The 22144-nt window shown below is 45.5% G+C and overlaps 1 protein-coding gene across 1 annotated transcript in view; it reads right to left on the reverse strand.

Moving 5' to 3' along the window:
* The window catches only part of LOC128116598 (maestro heat-like repeat family member 5), an 80851-nt gene that overhangs the window by 49269 nt on the left and 9438 nt on the right, over positions 1-22144 (reverse strand). The window contains exons 2-4 of the mRNA XM_052747998.1: positions 13880-14061; positions 12876-13021; positions 11982-12110 (exon numbers count right to left, since the gene is read on the reverse strand). Of these exons, the coding sequence (XP_052603958.1) occupies positions 11982-12110; positions 12876-13021; positions 13880-14061 (457 nt within the window). The remainder of the gene's footprint in view (positions 1-11981; positions 12111-12875; positions 13022-13879; positions 14062-22144) is intronic.

Raw genomic sequence — 22144 nt, forward strand, 5'->3', positions numbered from 1 at the left:
GTGAGTTTCATCAGAGAAACAAATGAATGAATGAGAAGTAGGAAATGATCAAACCTGCCCAGCTCAGTAAACAAGCAAAGTTCTGAGATGAATAAGGGAGAAGAAAATAACACCATCTAAACCAAACACAATGACAAAAACCCAACTGTAGGAATCAGCAAGCATGTCTCAACAACAAACTAAGTATAAATGGTCTCAATTCTCTAACTAAAAGACACAGACTTGCTGATTGGATTTACAAGCATGACTGAGTTGTTGCTTATAAGACACATACTCTTCCTAAAGACAATGCAAGCCAAGTTGAGAACACTGACAAGTGTTTAGAGTTCACATTACAGGTAAGTCAATCCTGGCAGGAGAGCCTACAAAAACCAGAGCTATTGACTTCCTTTTGCTAGCAATTATTTTTATGTATATGTGAATGATACTACTTTAGGAAATATTAAATTCATCAATTCTTTTACTATTATTATTATTATTATAATTATAATTATTATTTAGTGAAAGTCATAAAGGGGAGATTTATTTAACATAACCACACAAGAAGAGCAATTCCATTCAGTTATTATTTTTTTTTTCCCCCGAGACAGAGTTTCTCTGTGTAACCCTGATTATTCTTGAACTTGCTCTCAGGGATCCATCTGAGAGATCAAGCTGGCCTCGAACTCAGAGATCCACATTCTTCTGTCTCCTGAAGGCTGGGATTAAAGGTGTGCACCACCACTGCCTGGCTCCATTCAGTTTTAAAGTGATTCACTGTTAAAGAGTTCAAAAGACTTAATTTCATAATCAGTGAGTAAAAAGCGAAGGCAGGTATATCATACAGCCCCATGGTGTTGGCTGTTATGTTTTCTCTAGTAGATACGTGTATGTAAAATATGAAAACAAACAATTCTATGAACAATGACAACACTGTATGGTTGGGCCATTTCTGACAAGTTAACTTACGATAATTTCAAAAGTTAAATTTAAAATGTAAGTCTGAGATACACCAAGCCTCAGCAAGCAATCTAACAGAGTAGTCCTGTTAGAAAAAAAAGGAAAAAGAAAACGAAATACACGTGCTGGCCAGGATCCACACAGACTTAAAGTGGAAGGTCAGAGGTTGATATGCCCAGCAGCAGAAACCCACAGCAAGCCACAGCAGCTGTAACTACATCCACTCAGCTGCCATGGAGCTTCCTCCAAAACAGGTTCCATTTTCAGTTCATAAAGCAAGTCAGGATGTGCAAAAAAAAAAAAAAAAAAACCTGAAATGAATGCACTGTGCCTTATCAGACCATAATAGAACAAAACTAGAAATAAATAGCAAGAAAAACTATAGAAACAACACAAACATATGGTGGTTAAACGGTACGCTCTTGAAGGCATTGCTCAAGAAACGGTGGGGGAAAATAAAAAAAAAAAGCCTAAAAAATCAAATGAAAATGAAAACATGGCTTCCCGGAATGCAACAAAGGTGGTTCTGGAAGGGAGGTTCACGGGTGAGTGCTTACATGAAAATAACAACAACAAACAGAAAGAGAAATAAATAAAAAACTCAGTGATGGGATCTCAAGCTCCTACAGAACAAGGACAAGCCAGCCACCCAGCAAAGAGATGGACTGAAGACTGGGGAAGAAATAAACCTAACGGGGACTATAAAAACAACGAAAATAATCAGTGCATTGATGAGTTGGCTCTTTGAAAAGATACACAGTGTTACAAACTCTTTGGAAGGTACACAGAGGTCCCTGTGCTCGCAGACATGCACTAGGAGAACCTGGGATGTTAAGCACACAGTGTTGTTCCTTAAAAGGAAAGAATGCAAAATTTGTTTCCTGCCCCGAAGTCTGGAGCAGGAGTGCTTTCTAGCCTGGTGACCTTTGCGCCATCTGTGTGGCAGGAGACTGTCTTGGCCCCAGAGCCTCCTCCAGACCCTTCTCATAAACTTATTTTTCTCAGTCAATCTATAGAACCCGTCTTTATGGGAGATGTCACATGGGCTTTACACAGAGTTTCGATGTAGTCACATCAGATCTGTATTTAGCATCCTTTGTTCCTCAAAGAGATTTGAGTATGCTTTGATGTTCACTTGGGACTTAGTTAATCATCACAAGAATAGTTCCCACCAGATTGCGCTGTGCTTAAATAAGCCTAAAATAAACCACTTGGGGGTCAGACTTCCGAAGTTTGAACCAACACTGGATACTGAGTCCTTTTGAGCTGAACTGCCATTTTGCCTCCCACAGCTCCTTACTCTAAGAGCTGCAGAGACCCCTGGGACTCTTAGCAAAGACACAATTAAAAAATTATAGATGACTAGCGGGGGTAGGGGGTAGGGGGATGGACACAGACATTATAACAGATACCAACAAAATTCAGAGGATCATTAGAGAATACTTTAGAAGACACGGATAAATTCCTAGAAACACGTGACCTAACATTAAACCAAGTGGCCAGAAACAACCTAAACAGAAGTATAAGGAGAATGAGGGTGAGACAGTAAGGATTTTCCTAACAAGGGAATCTCAGAGATGGATGGACCTTTAACGAATTAACATCAGAGCTCCTCAAATGATGCCATTCTATAGAAAGAAAGAGAATATCCCAACCTCATTCTATGAAGCCAATGTTATCCTGGTGCCTGAATTAGTTACTTTTCACATTCCTGTGACATAATGTCAGACAAAAATAACCAGCTCCAGGGCAGATGGACTGACTTTGGTTCAGTTTGAGAGGGTACAGTCCCTTATGGTGGGGGAAGCATGGTGGAACGTGTGGGCGGGATTCCTCACATCTTGGTCTATTAGAAATGGAGAGAACTTGAGCTAGTGTAGGACAGTTCTACTACCTCCAAAGCCTGCTCTCCAATGGCCTCTTTTCTATAACAAGGCCCCACCTGACAAAGGCCCCACAACCTCCTAAAACAGAACCACCATCTAGGGAGTAAGTGTTCAACATATGACCCTGAGGAACCTTCCACACTCAAACCATAACAACACCTAAATTAGATAAAGGCACACACACATACACACACACACACACACACACACACACACACACCCACACCCACATATACCACACAACACACACACACACACACGTACACATACACACACACACATACCATGCACCCCCACACATCACACATACCCCCCCACAAAACATACACACACACACACACACACACACACACACACACACACACACACAGAAATACAGACCAATTTCCCAAATGAATATAGAAAAATTCTCAATAAAATACTATCAGACCAGATTCAAGAACACATTAAGATCATTGTGTGGCTTTAATGAGATTGGCCCCTGTAGCATGAATCGTAAAAGTTCTTATTAATGAAAATAAAACCTAAGGCCAGTTATTGTGGTGAATGCTGGAAGATCAGAGAAGCAGAACAAGCCACAGCTACCGCACCTCACCAGTTCCTCAGCTGATCCTGTTTCCTCAGACTGAAAACCTCTGAGTCCTCATCCAGAATGAATCTCAGCTGAACTGCTGCTCCAAAGCCTGAAAGCTTAACTAGCTAAAAGCTTCTAGTTTCTGGTCCTCACACCTTATATATCTTTCTGCTTCCTGCCATCACTCCCTGGGATTAAAGGCGTGAGTCACCATGCCAGGCTGTTTCCAATGTGGCCTTGAACTCACAGAGATCCAGAGGGATTTCTGCTTCTGGAATGCTAGAATTAAAGGCGTGTGCTACCACTGCCTAACCTCTATGTTTAATATTGTGGCTGTTCTGTCTCTGACCCCAGATAAGTTTATTAGAGTGCACAATATTTCGGGGAACACAATACCACCACAGGCCCCCATAGGTTTATATATGTGAATGCTTGATTCTGGGATGGTGGACTGTTGGGAAGGAATAGGAGATGTGGCCTTGTTGGAGTAGGTGTGGCCTTGCTGGAGGAAGTGTGCCACTGGGGATGGGCTTTGATGGTTCAAAAGCCCACACTAGGCCCAGTGTCTCTCTCTCTCTGCCTGCTACCTGTGGATTGGGATGTAGAACTCTCAGCTACTTCTCCAGCACCATGCCTGCCTTTGTGCCATAATTCCCCCACCCCATGACAACAATCTTCTGAAACTGTAAGCAAGCTTCCAATTAAATACTTCCCTTTATAAGCATTGCCTTGGTCACGATGTCTCTTCACAGCACAGAATAGTGAATTAGACAGAGTTGGTACCAGAGAGTGGTGTATTGTTGTGATAGGCCTGATCATGTTGTTATTTGAAGGAAAATGGAAGATTTGGGATTTTGGACTGGAAAATGGTTGAATGTATCAAGTAGCACTTACTGGGCCATTCCAGTATGAATACACAAGAGAGAGGTGATGTGGAGTATTGAGGCCCAGCTCAGGAGGTTTCAGAGAATAATATTAGAGAACACTCTTGGAATATTTTGGCAAAGAATGTGGCTGCTTTTTGCCTTTGTCCTAAAAATCTGCCGGAGGCGAAACTGAAGAGTTTTGAGTTAATGTCATTGGCAGAGGAGATTTCAAGACACTAGAATAGGCTGTGTCACATGGCTATTAGTGATCACTCTTACGCAGATCTATAATGAAAGAGATCAAACGGCAAAATGAAATAGAAAATACGCAGTTTGAGGGGAAAAGGAGCACCATGAAATGTAATGTTGGAGTGAAGCCCAGTGCTCAAGGAGATAAAAAGTTTAAGGAAAAGCCTGATGCTAAATGGAATAAAAAGTGTGGTGACCTCAGGGCAAGATCCCACCTGAGTAAGCTTCCTGTTTGTGAGAGGAATTAAAGAAAAGTCTAGGGCTGGAGAGATGGCTCAGAAGTTAAGAGCCCTGGCTGTTCTTCCAGAGGTACTGAGTTCAGTTCCACATGATGGCTCACAACCATCTTTAATGAAATCTGGTGCCCTCTTCCAGCCTGCAGGGATGCAGGCAGAACACTGTATGCATAATAAATAAATAAATAAATAAATAAATATTTAAAAGAAATTAAAGACGTGTGTTACCACACACTTGTCACATTCAAAAAAAAAAAAGAAAAAAGAAAAAGGAAAAAAAAAGAAAAGCTTAAACAGCACAGGAAACCACCAACAAAGGAAAGCTGATGTAAATGAAATCTAAGGAGGGGTTCAGGTTCCAGCCCCAGCCATCGGAAGAACTTGGCAACTTTGGCCATGTGGTTCTGGCTTTAGAGTAAAGAATACAGGAAAGCGGTTGTGGAATTTGCCTCTCTAGTTAAGGAAAGCCGCTGAAGCCAGGCACGTGTTAGGGGAGGCCCTGCATGGACACCTGGAGAGGCCATTGTGTGAAGCTATGGAGGTGAAGCCTGGATTACACTGGAGACCTCAAGATGTCAGAGATGCCAGAGCTGTGGGACACCTGCCAGAGAGAGCAGCAGACTGGGTGTGGAACCAGCCCAAGAGAGAGAGGTGTGTTGCAGGGAACCAAGCTGGAAGGGATTGGAGTTCCAAAGAGTGCTTTGGCATTGGTTTTGACCTTCTTGCTTTGGTCCAGTATTTCTTCACAGTGCTTCCTTTCCTTCCTTCTGTGCCATTGGATGTTGGAAGTATTTGACTTTTTTTTTTTTTTTTATTTTACAGGGGATTACAGATGAGAAGTTGCCTTGAGTCTCAGAAGAGACTTTGGACTTATAAGCAGTCTTGAGACTGTGAAAGACTGTGAACTTTTGAAGCTGGACTGAATGCCTTTTGCATTACAATATGGCTACAAGCCTATGGGGGCCAGGGAGGGGAATGTTGTGGTTGGAATGAGATTGGCCCCCATAGGTTCACGGATTTGCAGGCTTGGTTCCCAATTGGTGACTGTTGGGAAGGATTAGGAGGTGTGACCTTGTTGGAGGAGGTGAGGCCTTATTGGAGGAGGTGTGGCCTTGTTGGAGGAGGTGTGTTGCTGTGGGTGGGTTTTGAGGTTTCAAAAGCCCATTCCAGGAGCAGTCTCCCTCTGTCTGCTGCCTGTGGATCAGGTTGAGAAGTGCTCAGCTACTTCTCCAGCACCACGCCTGCCTTCCTGCCACCATGTTTCCTGTCGTGATGGTAACAGACTAACCCTCTGAAACTGTAAACAAGTTCCCCCAATTGAATGTGTTTTTAAAATAAGATTGCCTGGTCATGGTGTCTTTTCCCAGCAACAGATCAGGAGCCAAGATAATCATACACCATAATCAAGTTGCTTTCACTTCAGGGATGGGAGGATAGTTTATTCTATGGAAATCAATAAAGTGTCTCTAGGAAGTAAATAGAATCAGGGATGGAAATTACAAGATCATATGGACAGGTGCAGAAAAGGCAATTGATAATGTTCCCATCTCTCTGTCATAAAAGCTCCGAAGAAGGGAGGACCTAAAGGAGCATACCTCAATGTGATACAGGCCATGCATGCAAAGCCTACAGCTAACAGTCAATAAATGAAGACAACTGGGAGCATTTCCACTAAAATCAGGAACAAGATTAACATGTCTGCTCTTCACACTTGTATCTAATATAGAGCTTGAGTCACTTCTTAGTGTACAGAGACAAGATAAAGAAATGGAAGAGATACAAAGAGGAAATTAAGAACTCATATTACCCCATCCTATTTGCAGATGACATGAATCTCTAAAGACTCCACTGGAAAACTAACAGCAGGATACAGAAATCAACATATCAAAACCAGCAGTTTTCTATCTATCAATAATGCCCTTATATTGATAATGCACAAGCTAAGAAAGAAACCAAGAAAACAAATCTTGTTCACAATGGTCTCAAAAACAGTAACAAAAACCAAGCATAAACCCAACAAAGGACATGAGAGACATATGTTATGGAAACTTTGAAACACTGCATAAAGGTCTTAAAGAAGGCACTAGAAGGCAGGCCTTTCACCGTTAATGGATTGGCAGGATTAATATTATGAAAATAGTTATATTACCAAAAGCAGTCTACAGATTCAATACAGCCTATCAAAACCCTAATGATGCTCTTCACAGAAAGAAAACATCCTTAAATTCATATGGAATCACAAAAGACGCTGAATACCAACCAACACAACCCTAAGCAGGGACAGCAATGCTGGAATATCATACCTAATCTCCAATTATACTACAGGGCCTCAGTAACAAAACCAGTGTGGTACTGACACCAAGCCAGACAAACAAACCAGTGGGAGGCCCCAGAAATAAACCCACACAGCTATCTACAGCCTTTTGATTTGCAACAAATATGCCAAAAACCTGTGTTGGAGAAATGGCGGCTTTCCACAATTGGGGTTGGGAAAAACAAGTTATCCACAGGTGGAAATCGAAAACTAGATCACTATCTCTCACCCTGTATCAAAATCAATTCATGGTGAAGATCAAAGACCTTCATGCAAGACCTGAAAATCTGAAACTGCTAGAAGAAAAGAAAAAAAGAAGAAACACCTCAAGATATAAATAGAAGAAACACCTCAAGATATGGATATTGGCACAAAAACAGAGATCTCATCTCAAAGGGCATAAGAGACAGTTTATTCCAGAGCCAAGTATGAATGACCATGGCTCTGGAACATAGATTTAGGTTACTCCAAAACCTATGTCCCAATGAGGTAGTATTTTCATGAACTTTTTAGGTATTTAGGTATTTATGAACATAGTCAAGGTATTTTCCAAATAGGTTGGTGGGTACAGCATGTGGGTGGACTAAAGCAAGATGGAGCTTTGCTTTGGGCCTTAGACTCTATCTGATAACACTCATCCCTTTGATTGTTGGAAAACTAGGGTTTTGATAAGCTAATACATTCTGAAAGTTTTTTTTTAATCTGTTAGGATATTAAGTCTGTCTTTATCTGTTAGTGATGGAGTATTTGTTCTGACACAGAGGAGGGCAAGGGATAGCTATTCGGTAGGCTAAAGATAGCCCAAGATAAACTGTAATTAGGCTTTGCATCTGTAACATTCCATCCTCTCCACATGGCTGACGTTCTCGTCAGTTAATCAACCTTTGCAGACACAGCTTCTTTCCAGGAATTCTCGTTCACATAACAGAGGCAAGGACTTTCTGCAAAGGGCTCTAATAGCTCAGGAAACAACTGCAAAAATTGACAAATGGGATTGCATGAAATTAAAAAGCTTTGGCACAGCGCAAGAAACAATTACCAGGGTGAAAAGTCAGCCCACAGGATGGGGGAAAATCGTTGGTAGCTATTCATCTGACAGGGGATTAATATCAAGAGCATTTAAGGAACTAAGAAAATTAAACACCAAAAGACAAATCATCCAATAATGGATTGAACAGGCAATTTTCAAAAGCAGTAGTACAAATGGTCGATAAGCGTATGAAAAAAAGTGTTCGACATCCTTAGCCGTCTGGGAAATCCAAGTCAGAATTACATTGAGATTTCCTACCACCCTGTGAAGAATGGCTGTGTTCTCTTTTGCTTTTTTTTTTTGTTGTTGTTGCTGTGGTGAAGCGCTCACTGACTGAAATCAATTAGAGTAGGAAAGGGTTTACTTGGCCTACACTCCCGGGTCACAATCCATTATTGAGGGAAGTCACAGCAGGAACTGAAGCAGACACCATGGAGGAACACTGCTTCGCTTACTGGCTTCTGCTCAGCTATCTTTCTGCCTAGGGATGGTACTGCCCACAGTGGACTGGGCCCTTCTGCATCAATTAACAGTCAAGTTAATGTTCCGCCAACAAGCTCTCAGGCCCTGTTTCCAGTCGATTCTAGTTTATGTCACATTGACAATAAAGCCTAACCAGTACAAGGTATTATCATCAAGAAAACAAGGCCTGGCGTGGGTGGTGTTAGGGGGTAGGTTTTGTATACTGTTGGTAGGAATGCAAACCTGTGCATGAGCAGCACCTGTGGAAATCAGTATGGTGATTCCCCAAAGAACTGAAAGTTAGACGTGCCACATGGTCCACCTTTACCATTCCTGGATCTTAAGTCAACATACCACAGAGACTTGAGCACATCCATGTTTACACAGCACCGTTTGCAAGAGCGGAGGTATGGCCTCAGCCTCGTTCTCCACCAGAAGATGAGCAGATACAGAAAGTGTGGCATACACACACAGTGGAGCTTTATTTAGATGTACAAAGGCTGAAATTTTCCATTTTTCATTTTTTCAGGAAAATGGATGGAACGGGAGATCAAATGAAATAAGCCAGATGGAGAGAGATGACTATCGCCTGTCTCATCTTATATGTGGAATCTGGATTGAGAAAATACATAAAGAAATAGATGAAAATGGAAAGGAGACTACCTGGGGAGAGGAAGATGATTAGTGGGAGCTGGAAGGAAAGAATGACAAGGGTGAATAAAAACAAGAGGCACGATGCACACGTTTCTCTGTGTCACAGCAAAGCCCGTTGCTGTGCACAACGAATATATGCTAATAAAATAGAAAGATTTTATCCCCAAAGTTCTAGATACAGCACCACAATACTTGGTGAAAGGTCTGAAATTCTGTAGACTCCCAGTACAGAGAGGTGAAGATGGGATAGGATAGGAGAGGAGAGGAGAGGAAGAGGGGAGGAGAGGGGAGGGGAGGGGAGGGGGAGAGGGAAGGAGAGAGGAGGAGAGGAGAGGAAAGAAGAGGGGAGGAGAGGAGAGGAGAGGAGAAGGGAGGAGAGGAGAGGAGAGAGAGGAGAGAAGGCAAGAAGCATGGAGAGGAAGTCCTGTCTCAGCACTGACGTAGAGCAGAGACATGGTGTCATCAGGACAGGATGCTGAGCAGTTTTCTCGAATCAAAGGAGGATGCTGGTGCCAGATTGAGGACACATGCTATGGTGGTTCGAATGAAAATGGCCCCCATAGGCCCATAGGGAGTGGCACTATTAGGAGGTGTGGCCTTGTTGGAGTAGGTGTGGCCATGACCATAGTTCTGTTATTAGACTCAGTGTACTATGTGGAGCATGACAGGCAAAACTATGCTAGACTTTTGGAGGAAAAGCAAGATATATATATATATGAAGGACCTGGGTTCAGATGGCCCTGGATTTTAACAACCACACTGAGGGCATGAAGGCTAGGGGACAGTGATTCTCAGTCCATGGTTCAAGAGAATGGGGAGATTCCTAGAAACAGAGAACTCAAAATTGTCCCTTCCAAACGTTCTTGGTGAGGAAGCTGCCAGGCAATGTACGAGTCCAACTTAAGAGCAGATGGGACAGAGGAAGACTTGGGCCGTGGGGACCAGGCTTCCGTGAGGAAGCGACAGGGAACTTGAGAGCCAGGGCAACCCCAGGACACCAGCCTGGGCTTGGGAATGCCTAAAGACTCTCTCTGCTTGGATAACATGAGCCCATGACGAGTCCTGAAACTGTGGCTTTCCTGGAACAGCCCTGTGGTGCAGAGGTGGAGGCCCATCTGGGCATGTTCAGAGGCAGAGAATACAGAACAGCCCTGCCCGCCTCACCGTGCCCACACTTAGCTTGCCAAACCCCAGCCTCATGTCAGAAAGCATCAGGAGGGACCTTGCCCACTCCAGGGAGATGGAAGCCAGACCATGTCCCAAGCTGACCTCTAGCCTTCACCTCTAGCCATGGTCCCTGCCCAAAGAGCATTACTACAGTAGGCCTGTACCTGCACGTGTGTACGACTACAGTTTCCTTGTTTGTTTTCTTTTACTTTCTTGAGACAGGGCCTTACTCCATAGCTCAGGTTGGCCTGGAACACACTGTGTGGTCCAGGTTGGCCTCAGATTCATGGTGATCCTCATGGTACCCCAGCTGCTCATACGATGGTATGGCAGGCACTTGCGGTCAGTCTTGCCTTTGCTGTGCAGCTTTTCAGTGTGTCCAGTATACTTTACAATGATAAAATAAAAAAAATACTTGAACAAAAGAGAATGAGGTGGACACAGCCTTTGCTCCCCACTTTCCTCTGCCCATCAAGGCTGTTCAGACTTCCCTGGGAACCAGGCGGCTCGTCAAATCTGTTCTCCCTCACCTGGGCTAGCAAGTCTCCCTAGCGCTATGAGCCCCCCATCCCTTTTTCTGTAAAATTGGGGCATAAGAACCTCTTGGTAAGGGCAGATGCACCTATTCTTGTAATAATAACCACCTGGTAAGCTGGCTGAGCACAGGGCTGTGTGAAAGACCCAAGGAGCCAGAGTTCTTCACATCCTGATGGGTGTGTGAGCGTTGCTATTACAGTTAGATTATAACTCTGCAATCATGGGCCCTGGACAACCTGTGTCTCATCAATGGCCTGGGGGGCCATCCTACCCAGTTACTTAGCATACCCATAGTCTCTCAGTCAGAACCTCCCTCTGTGGGATTCCTGCCCTTGTGTGGGAATGGCTGGACCAGGGTTTGGATGTGGCGGGGAGATGGCAATACAAACTTTCTCCCATGATGTTAGCCTTCTGAGCTCTTCAGCGTGTTACAGGCAGAGAATAAGCTTGGGCTCATGTATAGAAGGCTAGAGATTGGACTGTGGTACATCTTGGTGACAGTCACTGTTCCCTGAACACCATTTGTGCCATGTGTATAGAGTAGTTCAACACAAAGCTTCCCAGAACCAGTGGATCTGGAGAAAACAAGCTGTCCCAGGCCCCTGGAGGTCATTATGGCCTCCAGACTGGTGGGGGAGGGTCATTGAGATCTCTGGTTCACGCCTGGTTTGATGAGCTCAGGCAGCTGAGTCCCAAGCTTGCATGTCTCCATCAAGCAGGAACCCAAGAGGAAGGAGCTGAAGCTGGGTTACAACCTGAGGAGTGGATTGACCTGGCATAGGCCTTTCAGATGCTGGTGTATGGGCATCAGGGAAGGGACGGTGAGGAAGAGATACGCAGAAAGAGAGTAGAGTTGCAGCTGGATGATTGGTTCCTGCCTAAGAGCCCTGAGGCCCTAGTCTAGCAGGACTCTGCACCAAGAGGCCATTTCAAGGATACGAATATACAGACAACACCTGGGAGAGCTCAGAAATCCTGTGCACCCACATAGTTTGAACCCCCAGGCAACCGACGAAACACCAAAGCCCTTGGGGTACTAGTCTGTGTACCAGGGGAGGAAGGCCTACCGTGGACTTGGTCATGTGCTCCAGGGCCAGCTGCATGAAGTTCCTCTGCCATGTCTCCTCCAAGACATCAAGGGCTCCAATGACAGCCTGCAGGACCTGGAAGAGTCGGAATCTGTGCCGGCTGGAGATCTGTGGAGGACAGAGGTTATGTTGGGACCATGGTGTCTGACAGTATGGGGAATGCCAAGGAGAACCCTGGTAGGAGGTTATGCAAAGAGGCTGGCGAGAGGGAGCACAAGTGGACACATTCATTTGGTAATTCTTAGGGGACACCTGCCTTGTGCTGACCTTGAGCCTGGCCTGCAGACCTGAGAGGGAGAAAAGCCTGTTTCTGTCCTCAGGGAACTGCTGTGGGATTTAAAAACTCCGCCTCCAAAGGGAGATCATCTCTTTACTAACACTTAGACAGGTTTTCCCTCATCCATGCATCCATGCATTCATGCATTCAAGCATTCATAAATGAATGCATCCATCCCCATGTTTACTCATCACCCACACATCCCTCATTCCCTCCTTATATCAGCCCACCTCTCCATCAATTACTATATCCATCTGCCCACCAGTCCATCATCCATCCATTTGTCCACATATTCAGCCATCAGTCTCTACCATGTACTGGTTCTGTGACCTTAGGTCAATCCCCTTTTCCCGAAGCCATCGTCTCTCATCTTTGAAAGTCCTCACCTCTACCTCACAAGAGTGCTCTGAGCACGGTGAGACCACGTGAGTACACTTTCTTTTCTCCCCACTTAGCCTATTGGCATGCAAAGAGACTGACATTTTACCCGAATGGTGCAACTGCCCTATGTAGGATTCAGACTTTGAACCTCACTTGAGGTCCAACCTTCTTCCCCTATGCTCCAATGCCTGCTCCAGGGGCCCAAGCAACATCACCTCTGGATTGTCTTTGAAGTAGTCATGGATGGTTTCCATCACCAGGTTGGGGGTTTTCTGAGCCATCTTCTTCAGCTTCTTGGTGATGTACTTGAGTTGGAGAGGGTCTGAGGTGGCGACGTCCTGGAGCATCTTGAAGCAGATGGCTGAAGTTGACAAGAAGGGTATGAGGATGGTGGGCCTTGGGGAGGGCCTATTGTGTCAGAGGGTTGGGTGGGCAAGGAGGGACAAGCATGTAGTGAAAACAAGAGCTGGACATATGGGGAAGTAGTCTGATAGTCTCACTTTCTACTTGGTCCCTTACGGGGTTTAAGATGGGACAGAGCAGCAATGCACGCTCATCAGCATATTCTTATTCTCTCATTCATATTTCCATCTACTCATTCACCCACCTATTGACACACCCACCCTCCCATTCATCCCTGTTTCTGTATATCCAATGATCTAGCTCTCCATTCGCCTGTCTGTCCATTTCACGTTTGTTTAATCACCCGTTCACTTGTGCACTCCCAAATCCACCCACTGATCGGTCCATTCATCCACCTAGCTAACTACTATCTATTCATACATGTTTTGATCCCTTTAGTAATATATCCACACAGGTAGTCATAAATTCACTCAAAAACCATCTCTTTATCCTTCCAGAAATCAATTCTCTGATTTTCCCACTGTCTATCCAGTCATCTGACACTCCTGGGCATTGGAGTGAAGAGGTAAGCATTCCAGAAAGAGGGGTCCAAGTCTACGCTGAAGTTCTGAGGTGTAAAATGGTGTGGTTAGAGAGGAAGTGTGGTTAAGAGGAGGAGGGGACATTGATTTATGTTGTTGTTGTTGGTGCCCCAGAAGGCAGGAGCAAACCAGGGCTCTCACAGATAGCTGTCCACAGCCTTTGTGATACACAGAGTCCTGGAGAGGGCCTCCTTCTAGTCCTCACCCTCAGAGCTCCTTCCTGTGGAGGGACTTGATGGGACCTATTGTCTGGCTGTCTTCCAGGCCATCCTCACCTGAATTGTAGGCCTCCTCCATAAACATCTGGTGTTCCTTGGACACCAAGGAAGCCTGGCTGCTCTTGGAACTGCATAGCATGATGGTGGCAGGATGGGACTGTCTGTCCCAGGAGGCATAGTCTTGAGGTTCCTTGGTGCACAGTGACTCCTTCGTAGAAACAGAAACGTGGGAGAAGATTCTGAAATGGAGCAAGTTCTGTGTGTAAACGTCACGTGCGCTTATGTGAGTTCACGTGCAGGGGGCATTGGCACAGTTTGCTCTGGGTCAGGCACTGTAATGTTGTCCTTCCACGTGTCTGTCCTTCTGTTTAGCGGGCTGGTGAGCCTGGAGTGGGGGTGCCTTGAGGCTCCAGGACATTGCCGAAAAGTTTCTTAAACTGGGTCTGACCCCATATAGGGTCACATAACTGCATGTTGGAGCCTCAAAAAAACCTTAATAACAGTAAAAGATTTCTGAACATATGATACCAAAAACAGATTCAAAATCAGACATACTATGATTTGGAGGTGTTTCTGGAAGTGTTTGCCTGGGCTGCATTGTGTGACTTCACCACAGCCTGTGTTCTGAACACACCAACCACACATTCTGCACTGTACACAGTGTCATGGAAAACAAAGGCTTTGAATATTTCCCTGCCAGCCTTACTTAGCATGTAAGTATCAGATCAGCATAATTTTGGATTGTATTGTGTTGGACAAACAAGCCCATCCATCTAATTAGCAACTAATTTGCTTTCATCTTTAATAAATGGTAAGATCCTACATACCAGATAAATGAATTAAGATACATTACTTTATGGTTTTATGATCAGCTAATGTTTGACTTGTATGCCTGTTGTATAGGCCTATCCATGGGGATGTTTGGCTTGTATCCCTATTGCATACACTGGTGTCCTTGGAGTCTCATAAAAGTTTCTTAGGCAAAAGATTCTCATGAGTGGAGAAGTTGAAGGTCTGGAGAAGACAGCCTGGCCTAGCAGGGGTGGTAGACAGAGACACTAGTGGTCCAGAAGACCTCAGAGTGTCTCACACCAGCTCTATCTCTTTTATTGATTTGGAGAGTCAGGGTTTTCAGAGTGGCCTAGGGGATGTCCTGACCACCCAGATGCCCCTTGAGGGGTCTCTATGTGGGCAGATCTGCAGGAGCAGTAGGGGTAGGAGCACAGAAGATGCAAAAGGGTGGGAAGTATCTCCCCAGACTGGCAGATGCCATCCAGGGCCAGAAGAAAAAGTACTCTTGCTTTGGATGTGGCCCAAGTCTAGTGCTCCCATGACTCCATCTTGGCCCCTGTTCCTTGCTTCAAGACCCCATCTGCTTGTGTGTAAATCTCAGTTCTGCACACTTCTCATGGGGAAGGCCTATTCCAGACTGCTCCTTAGGTCCATATATGAAGAGGATAAACATGTCTGCTGACTAAATAAGAAGACTATGAGGCCTATGATAACACAGCCATCACCGGGTGTGCTAGAAGGCAGTCATCATGAGTGTATTAAAAGACAGCCCTCATGGTCATCCTAGAAGGCAGCAGTCTCTAATGTTTATTTAGTCATTGTTTCATATGTGACACTTGTCATGCCATGTCTCTGATTCCTGTCATCCTGTGCATCCATGATGGAACAACCAGGACCAGACTTCCTTCTTGCCTTATACAAATCAGAAACTGCCACAAGACATACAAGATCATTGTCATCAGGCAGTAGACAACATCAGTGCAGGATAATGGTCCCCAAGAGATGGGAAACCTACAAGGTGAGCCTCAGGTTGTGAAAGCTGGTTGTTGGGGCACAACCCAGTTTCCAGTGGGGACCAGGAAAGTCTGTGACCTTTGGTGAGCTGCTGACATGAAGGTGACAGTTTGAGGAGACCACAGTGGCCAGTGTTTGAAGGGAGGAGGCCCAGGCAGAATTCTGAAGATCTACAGCGTCCCCTTCAATGACATCTACATCTGCACTTAGTGCATACAGGGGTAGGAGCAGAGGAAACAAGCTTTGGGGCTAATGCAGTCCTAGGAAGCATTCCTTTTCCACCTCCACAATGAAGTCTTTAAGAAGTCACGTCAATCACAGGAAAAATCTACCCAAACAAGGATGCTCTTGCTCTTCCTGCCAAAGCTCTAAAAAGCAAGGCTCAAAGGGACCAGCTGTTTTAACAGTTCATATTCCAGACAGAGCTGAAGAATACTTGTGTGTGCAGAAACAGCGCCATACTCAGCAAGGTCTAGTTCATGGTGTCTGGCAGTCACTCAAAACTTATCAGGCATGCAACTTAGCAAGAAAACAATCCACAAAGAGAGAAAGTTAACAGACCAGAATCAATTCGGAGGGCAAAGTATGAAGTACTGAGGTGGGGGGAATCTCAGAAAGTTTGGGGCTATCCTGGTCTACACAGCAAGTTCTGTGCTAGCCGAGGCTACAGTGTGAAATCCTGTCACAAACAAACAGATACATACCAGTACTGGAATCACAGGATCAGTAGACAAGGACATTAAAACAGGTATGTTCAACATAGCAGAATGAGACATAAGGATGCTGAGGAGAGACAGGGAAGAAAGAAAAAAAGATGAAAAGCATGTTTCAGAGTAAGACTCCAGTGGGTGACTTGAACAGCAGACTAGATACCTTGGAAGGAGAAACCAGCACATGGAAAAGATCTGAAAAATGCAACACAGACACAGAGTGGAAAAGATAGAGCGGAGTTTTCAAGCCGTGGGACAACTTACGACATCTCAACATTTTCCAGGTGTGATGAAGACTGAGGATCCACACATCCAGGACGCTCAATGAGCCTCAAGCAAAGAAACACAAAGAACACACCAAATGACACCAAGAAAATGCCACCTAAAACCAAAGGCAAGAAACAACAACAACAACAACAACAACAACAAAAGACACATTAAAGGAAAGGAAGACAGCAGTGTCCTTGTTCAAACAATGCAAGCCAGAGGACCAGAAAGGGAGGAGGAGACTCCAGCTGTCTAGAAGGTGCTACTCGAGAAACTATCTTTGAAACCTCCAGGTGATATTTGGTGCTTTGCATACATACACCCCCGCCCCCCATGAATTCACCACCAGAAGACCCAGACCTCAGATAGCATTAGAGGAGTTCGGAGGCAGGAGACTGATAGATCAATGTATGAACTAACAGAATAAAGGCCACTGGAGAGGCTTAAATATGCACCGAAGTAGAAAAGGTCTTTGCTCAACTTTAAACTTTAATGTGAAATAATGCATTGCAAGTCTATAACAAGTGTCGAATTAAGATACATCATATCAGCGTAAGATCAGGGAAAGTGAAGGTGACGTGTCGCCAGTTCTGTCACTGAACGTGGGGTGACACAACACGGAGGGGCGGGGGCGGCACTCAGGCTGTGCTGTGTCCCGTAAATACCTAAGCAATGACTAATAAGAACAGCGACACGGGCTGGAGAGATGGCTCAGAGGTTAAGAGCGCTGACTGTTCTTCCAGAGGTCCTGAGTTCAATTCCCAGCAACCACATGGTGGCTCTCAACCATCTGTAATGAGATCTGGCGCCCTCTTCTGTATACATAATAAATAAATAAATCTTTAAAAAAAAAAAAAAAGAACAGCGACACAAGATCAAAACCGCAAAAGGACAGTAAAGGACAGAGGTGAAGAAGGCCAAGTCATACCAACAGTCACATCCAATGCAAGTGATGCAGACACCGTGGTCCAGCAGCAGACACCGTCAAAGGGAAGGAGGACAGTGAGACTCAAGTGTGTGTTTCCTGTACGAACTGTACTTGTGCTGTGAGTGGCAACGCTCAGATATAACCTGCACTCCCAAGACCGAGGCAGGGGAATGATGAGTTCATGTTTAGCCTGGGTTACATAGTGAGATCCCGTCTAAAAATAAATAAAACAGGTGCAGGAAAGACAGCGGAGAGCACTTGCCGTTCTTACAGAAGAGGCAGGTTCGATTCCCAGTGCTGACATGGCAGCTCACCACTGTCTATAACTCCAGTTTCAGGGATATCTGACACCCTCTTCTGAACTCTGGGGGCACCAGGCATGCTTCAGGGCATAGGCACACACACACACACACACACACACACACACACACACACACACACACACACACACAGAATAAACAAATCTCCAGTGACTAGTATCTACCTGTAAAACTAAAACAGAACATATCCAAACCAAGGAAAGAAAATGGTGAGAACCTGCGGCTGTTGAGACAGCTGAGCAGTGAGGACATTTTCCATCAGACCTAAGATCAATCCCCGAGACCCACATGGTGGAAAGAGAGATCAGACCATGAGAAGCAAAGCAGAAAGAAATAAAACACAGAAATAAGCAAACCAAGGTGGGGAGGATCTGGGAGGAGTCAAGGGAGGGGGAAGAATAGGATCAAAATATGCTGTAGGAAAAAAAATTCAAAATAAAAAGCAAATCCCTCCCTCCCCTAAACAAATAGAGAAAACCAGCCAATCCTGATACTAGTTCTGTGAAAGGCCAAATTCATTGAAAAACTCCTTGTGGGGTTATTGGAGCAAAAAAAGGAGACGATGCAAATGATTAATTTAAAATAGAGTGGTGCATAACTACAGATCTTACAGGTGTTTGCAGGATGATATGGGAATACCATGAATAACATTACTCAAGCTAGGGTAACAACTTAGGCTGAGGCCATAAAATGCTAACACTCACTCAAGAGACAAATGACAAGGAAAGAGCATATATGATAAAATTTACTTTATATTGAAACTTCCCACAGGCTGGCCTCAGAGATCCGCCTGCCTCTGCCTCTGAGCGCTGGAATTAAAGGCATGCACCATCCACCACCCAGCAAAGACTACTGATGTTTTTGTTTGTTTGTTTTTTGAGACAGGGTTTCTTTGTGTAGCTTTGGAGCCTGTCCTGGATCTCGCTCTGTAGACCAGGCTGGCCTCAAACTCACCGAGATCCACCTGCCTCTGCCTCCCGAGTGCTGGGATTAAAGGCGTGGGCCACCACCACCCGGCGGGCTACTGATTTTTGACAGATACGCTAAAGCAATTCCAATAGGAAAGGCAGGCTGGATTCGCCAGCATGTCACACTGAAACAGTTCAACACATGCTCACAGCAATTCCCATCTATATTTCAAACACATGCAAAAAATAACTCGAAACAGCATGGAGTTAAAAGTAAGGCCGAACTCTTGAAAGTTCTAGAAGAAAACAGGAGAAAATCTTCATGACCTTGAGTAACGAAGACTTCTCAGATGCACCAACAAAAGTATTACCCACAAACATATACCCTTGATTTAGTAGAAACAGAACTTTCGAAGGGTATCCAGACGGAAAGGTGAGCGGCAGGCCCGGAAGCAATCCTTGCAGATCATACAGGTAACAGAGGAATGAATCCCTAAATAGACCAAGAACACTGAGCCGAACCCAAACACAGACAACCGAACAAAACACAGGCGAAAAAGTTGATGGGACAGCCACCTGTGGAGAGAAACAGATGGCGGAGCCGCGGATGAACAGGGCCATACTGTCCTTCCTGAAGGACAGAAAAAAACCAAAGCCACAGCAGGGAAGCATTGTGCGTGCATGCCTAAAATAATAAAATCAGGAAAACTTAATACAGCAAAAGCCGTGGGACAGCGGAAGTGGGAAGTCTCTGCAGAGCTGGGGTGGAGCTGTTACACCCCCGCACTTGAGGGAAAAAAAGTTGGGTAAGTCGAACACGCAGTGGGCATGTGACTCAGCCCCCACCCCCAGCCCTGTGTGTTCACTCGAGTGAGTTATAGTCATGTACTAATCCCAGCACAAATGTTTAATAGTGGTCTGATTTAGCACAGCTAAAAATTCAAAGCATACAGATGAGCTTTCTAAACAAGCCATAGCACACCCCAGAAATCCAGGGGAAACAGATCGATAATGGCACGGACATCAGAAACACAGTATGATGTAGAGGAAGGCAGACCCCCAAGGCTACACTTCATGTTACTTTTTTCTGATGTAATGGAAAAGGTAACATTGGTCAGTGGCTCCTGGGCTGAGTGTGGCTGAACTCACTCATTGCCAGGCTGTGTGGGATGTGTTTGGGGACAGAGCTGCTTTTTGTCTCCTTTGTGGTCTAGGACACACTCAAACCAGTGAATTCCACCATGTCTAAGTAAGATTATACAGGAAAAGGGAAAAAACAAAAAACAAAAAACAAAAACAAACGGACAAACGAAACCCAGACAGTAGAAAGGAGCCCACCCTGCCGGGTCTCATTTCCTCCTGCCTCCTGTTCACTCCACCCTAGTCCAGTGAGCTCAGGCTCTCTCTAAGCACCAGGCAAGCTGCAAGTTCAGGACATTGGCACTGGCTGCTCCCTTCTATCTGGACTGCTATCCAGATAGCAATCCACATCATTGCTATCCTAGTTCATGACTTCTTTTTTTTTTTAAAAAAATTTAAGTTAATTAATATGTATGTATGTGTACATGTGCCTGCAGAGGCCAGAAGAAGGTATCAGACAGCCCGGAGCTGGAGTTACAGGATGTGAGTCCGCTGATATGGGTGCTTGGGAACCTGACTCGGGTCCTTTGCAGGGCAGTGGACACTCTTTAACGGCTCAGCCATCTCTCCAGCTCCCAGCTGCTCACTTCTTTCAAGTCTCACTTAGTTATCATCTTGACGAATTTGTCTGAAACTTCAGCCTGACCCTTCCTCTACGTCTTGTCTCCCCGATTTCTTCCACCACTTTTCAGCTTTTGTGGCCTAACCGACAGGACTCTACCAATTCTCATCTCCAGGGCAACCCAGCCCCTCTGGATCTTTGCCTAGAGAACCCTGTAACCGCCTTCGGAATCTTCGCTTAGGTAACACGCGTGCCTGAGGGCATCCAGTGAACACCTCGGGGCTCGTGCGCCTTCCGTTTTTCCCTATGGACCCAGCAGGGTGCTCTTGGGAGAGACTGCCTCCCTGGTCCTGAGATCAAGCTGGGGGAGGAACTATTATAAGGTTGGACAGAGGAGAGGGGAGGCCCTGGCTGTGGAGCATGCTACAGCCCTGCTATGGACTGACTTCTGGCCCTGCTCCAGGGCTCAGGTGGAAGGAAGCCTTACTGTACCATGCATCCTTGGAAGTTGGACCATCCGAATGATCGGGGTTAAGCTGGGTCCCGAGGATGGGGCCCAAGCATAGGGTTAGTGACTCCACAGGAGGTTCTCCCCCCCCCCCACTGTGAGCACGGAGCTGGAAGGTGGCTCTCAATGAGCCAGGAACTGGCTCTCACCAGAGGCCATCACAGTGTGAATTTCTGCTCCGAAACTGTGGGAGACCAGTCTGGTGGGAGATGTCCAGTCCTTGGTGCAGAGGAAGGAGTCAACTCAAAAAGCAGCCCTGGAAGGCTAGGCCAAGGCTGTGGCCTGTGGGCAAGGCCACCCTGTAGGTGCCTCATCTGTGTGCACGTGTACCTGTGTGTACATACGTGTGCGTGCAGATATGTGTGTGTGTATACTTATGTGTACCTGTGTATAGCTGTGTGCATATGTGTATATATACATGTGCACACATGTGTATACCTGTGTGTATGTATGTGTATATGTGTATATATGTGTGTGTATATATATGCTTGTGTACATGTGTGTATATATACATGAGCATACACGTTTGTGTGTATGTGTATATATATGTATGCCTGTGTATGTGTGTGTATATATAGACATACATGAGCATACATATTTGTGTGTACATGTGTAAGAGTATTGTGTATATGTGTGTGTACATGTACATGTTGCGTGTAATGAGTGAACAGTAGTCTCTCCTTCCTCTCCTCATGGTCAAGTCTGTGAGAACACAAGCTGCTGTGTTCCTCCTGCTCTGCCCTGAAGAAGCTGACCCAGAAGTAGGCAGCAGCCTGTCCCTGTCCGTCCAGCTGTCCATTCACTGGCTTACATTGTGCTGGGACCCTTGTCCACCATATTCATCGCTGGTCCTTATGAACAGTTGCTGCCCTCTCCTCCCGCGGTCAGGGTAGAGCTTGTGGTCCAGATCACCACTCCCCTCCTCACACTGAGGGCAGCAGCGTCATGGGACCCACCCCAATCCCTCCTGGGCTGCTCTCGGAGGTGAGACCTCTAGACACTGTGCTGGCACTGCCCGCCCAGGACGCACCCTCTGGGGTGGCGTGTGGCTCCCCTGGAAGGTGAAAAAGCCAGGTGCCTGAAGACTGGGTGGCCCTGGCTCCCCCACATCCTCCGGGGCTGAACTGACCTGGGGTTGTGGGACATGGCTGAGGAGGTCCCATCAGTTGAGCT

The sequence above is a fragment of the Peromyscus californicus genome, unplaced genomic scaffold (genome assembly GCF_007827085.1).
Source record: "Peromyscus californicus insignis strain IS unplaced genomic scaffold, ASM782708v3 Scaffold_20__1_contigs__length_68692818, whole genome shotgun sequence".
Lineage (NCBI taxonomy): Eukaryota > Metazoa > Chordata > Mammalia > Rodentia > Cricetidae > Peromyscus > Peromyscus californicus.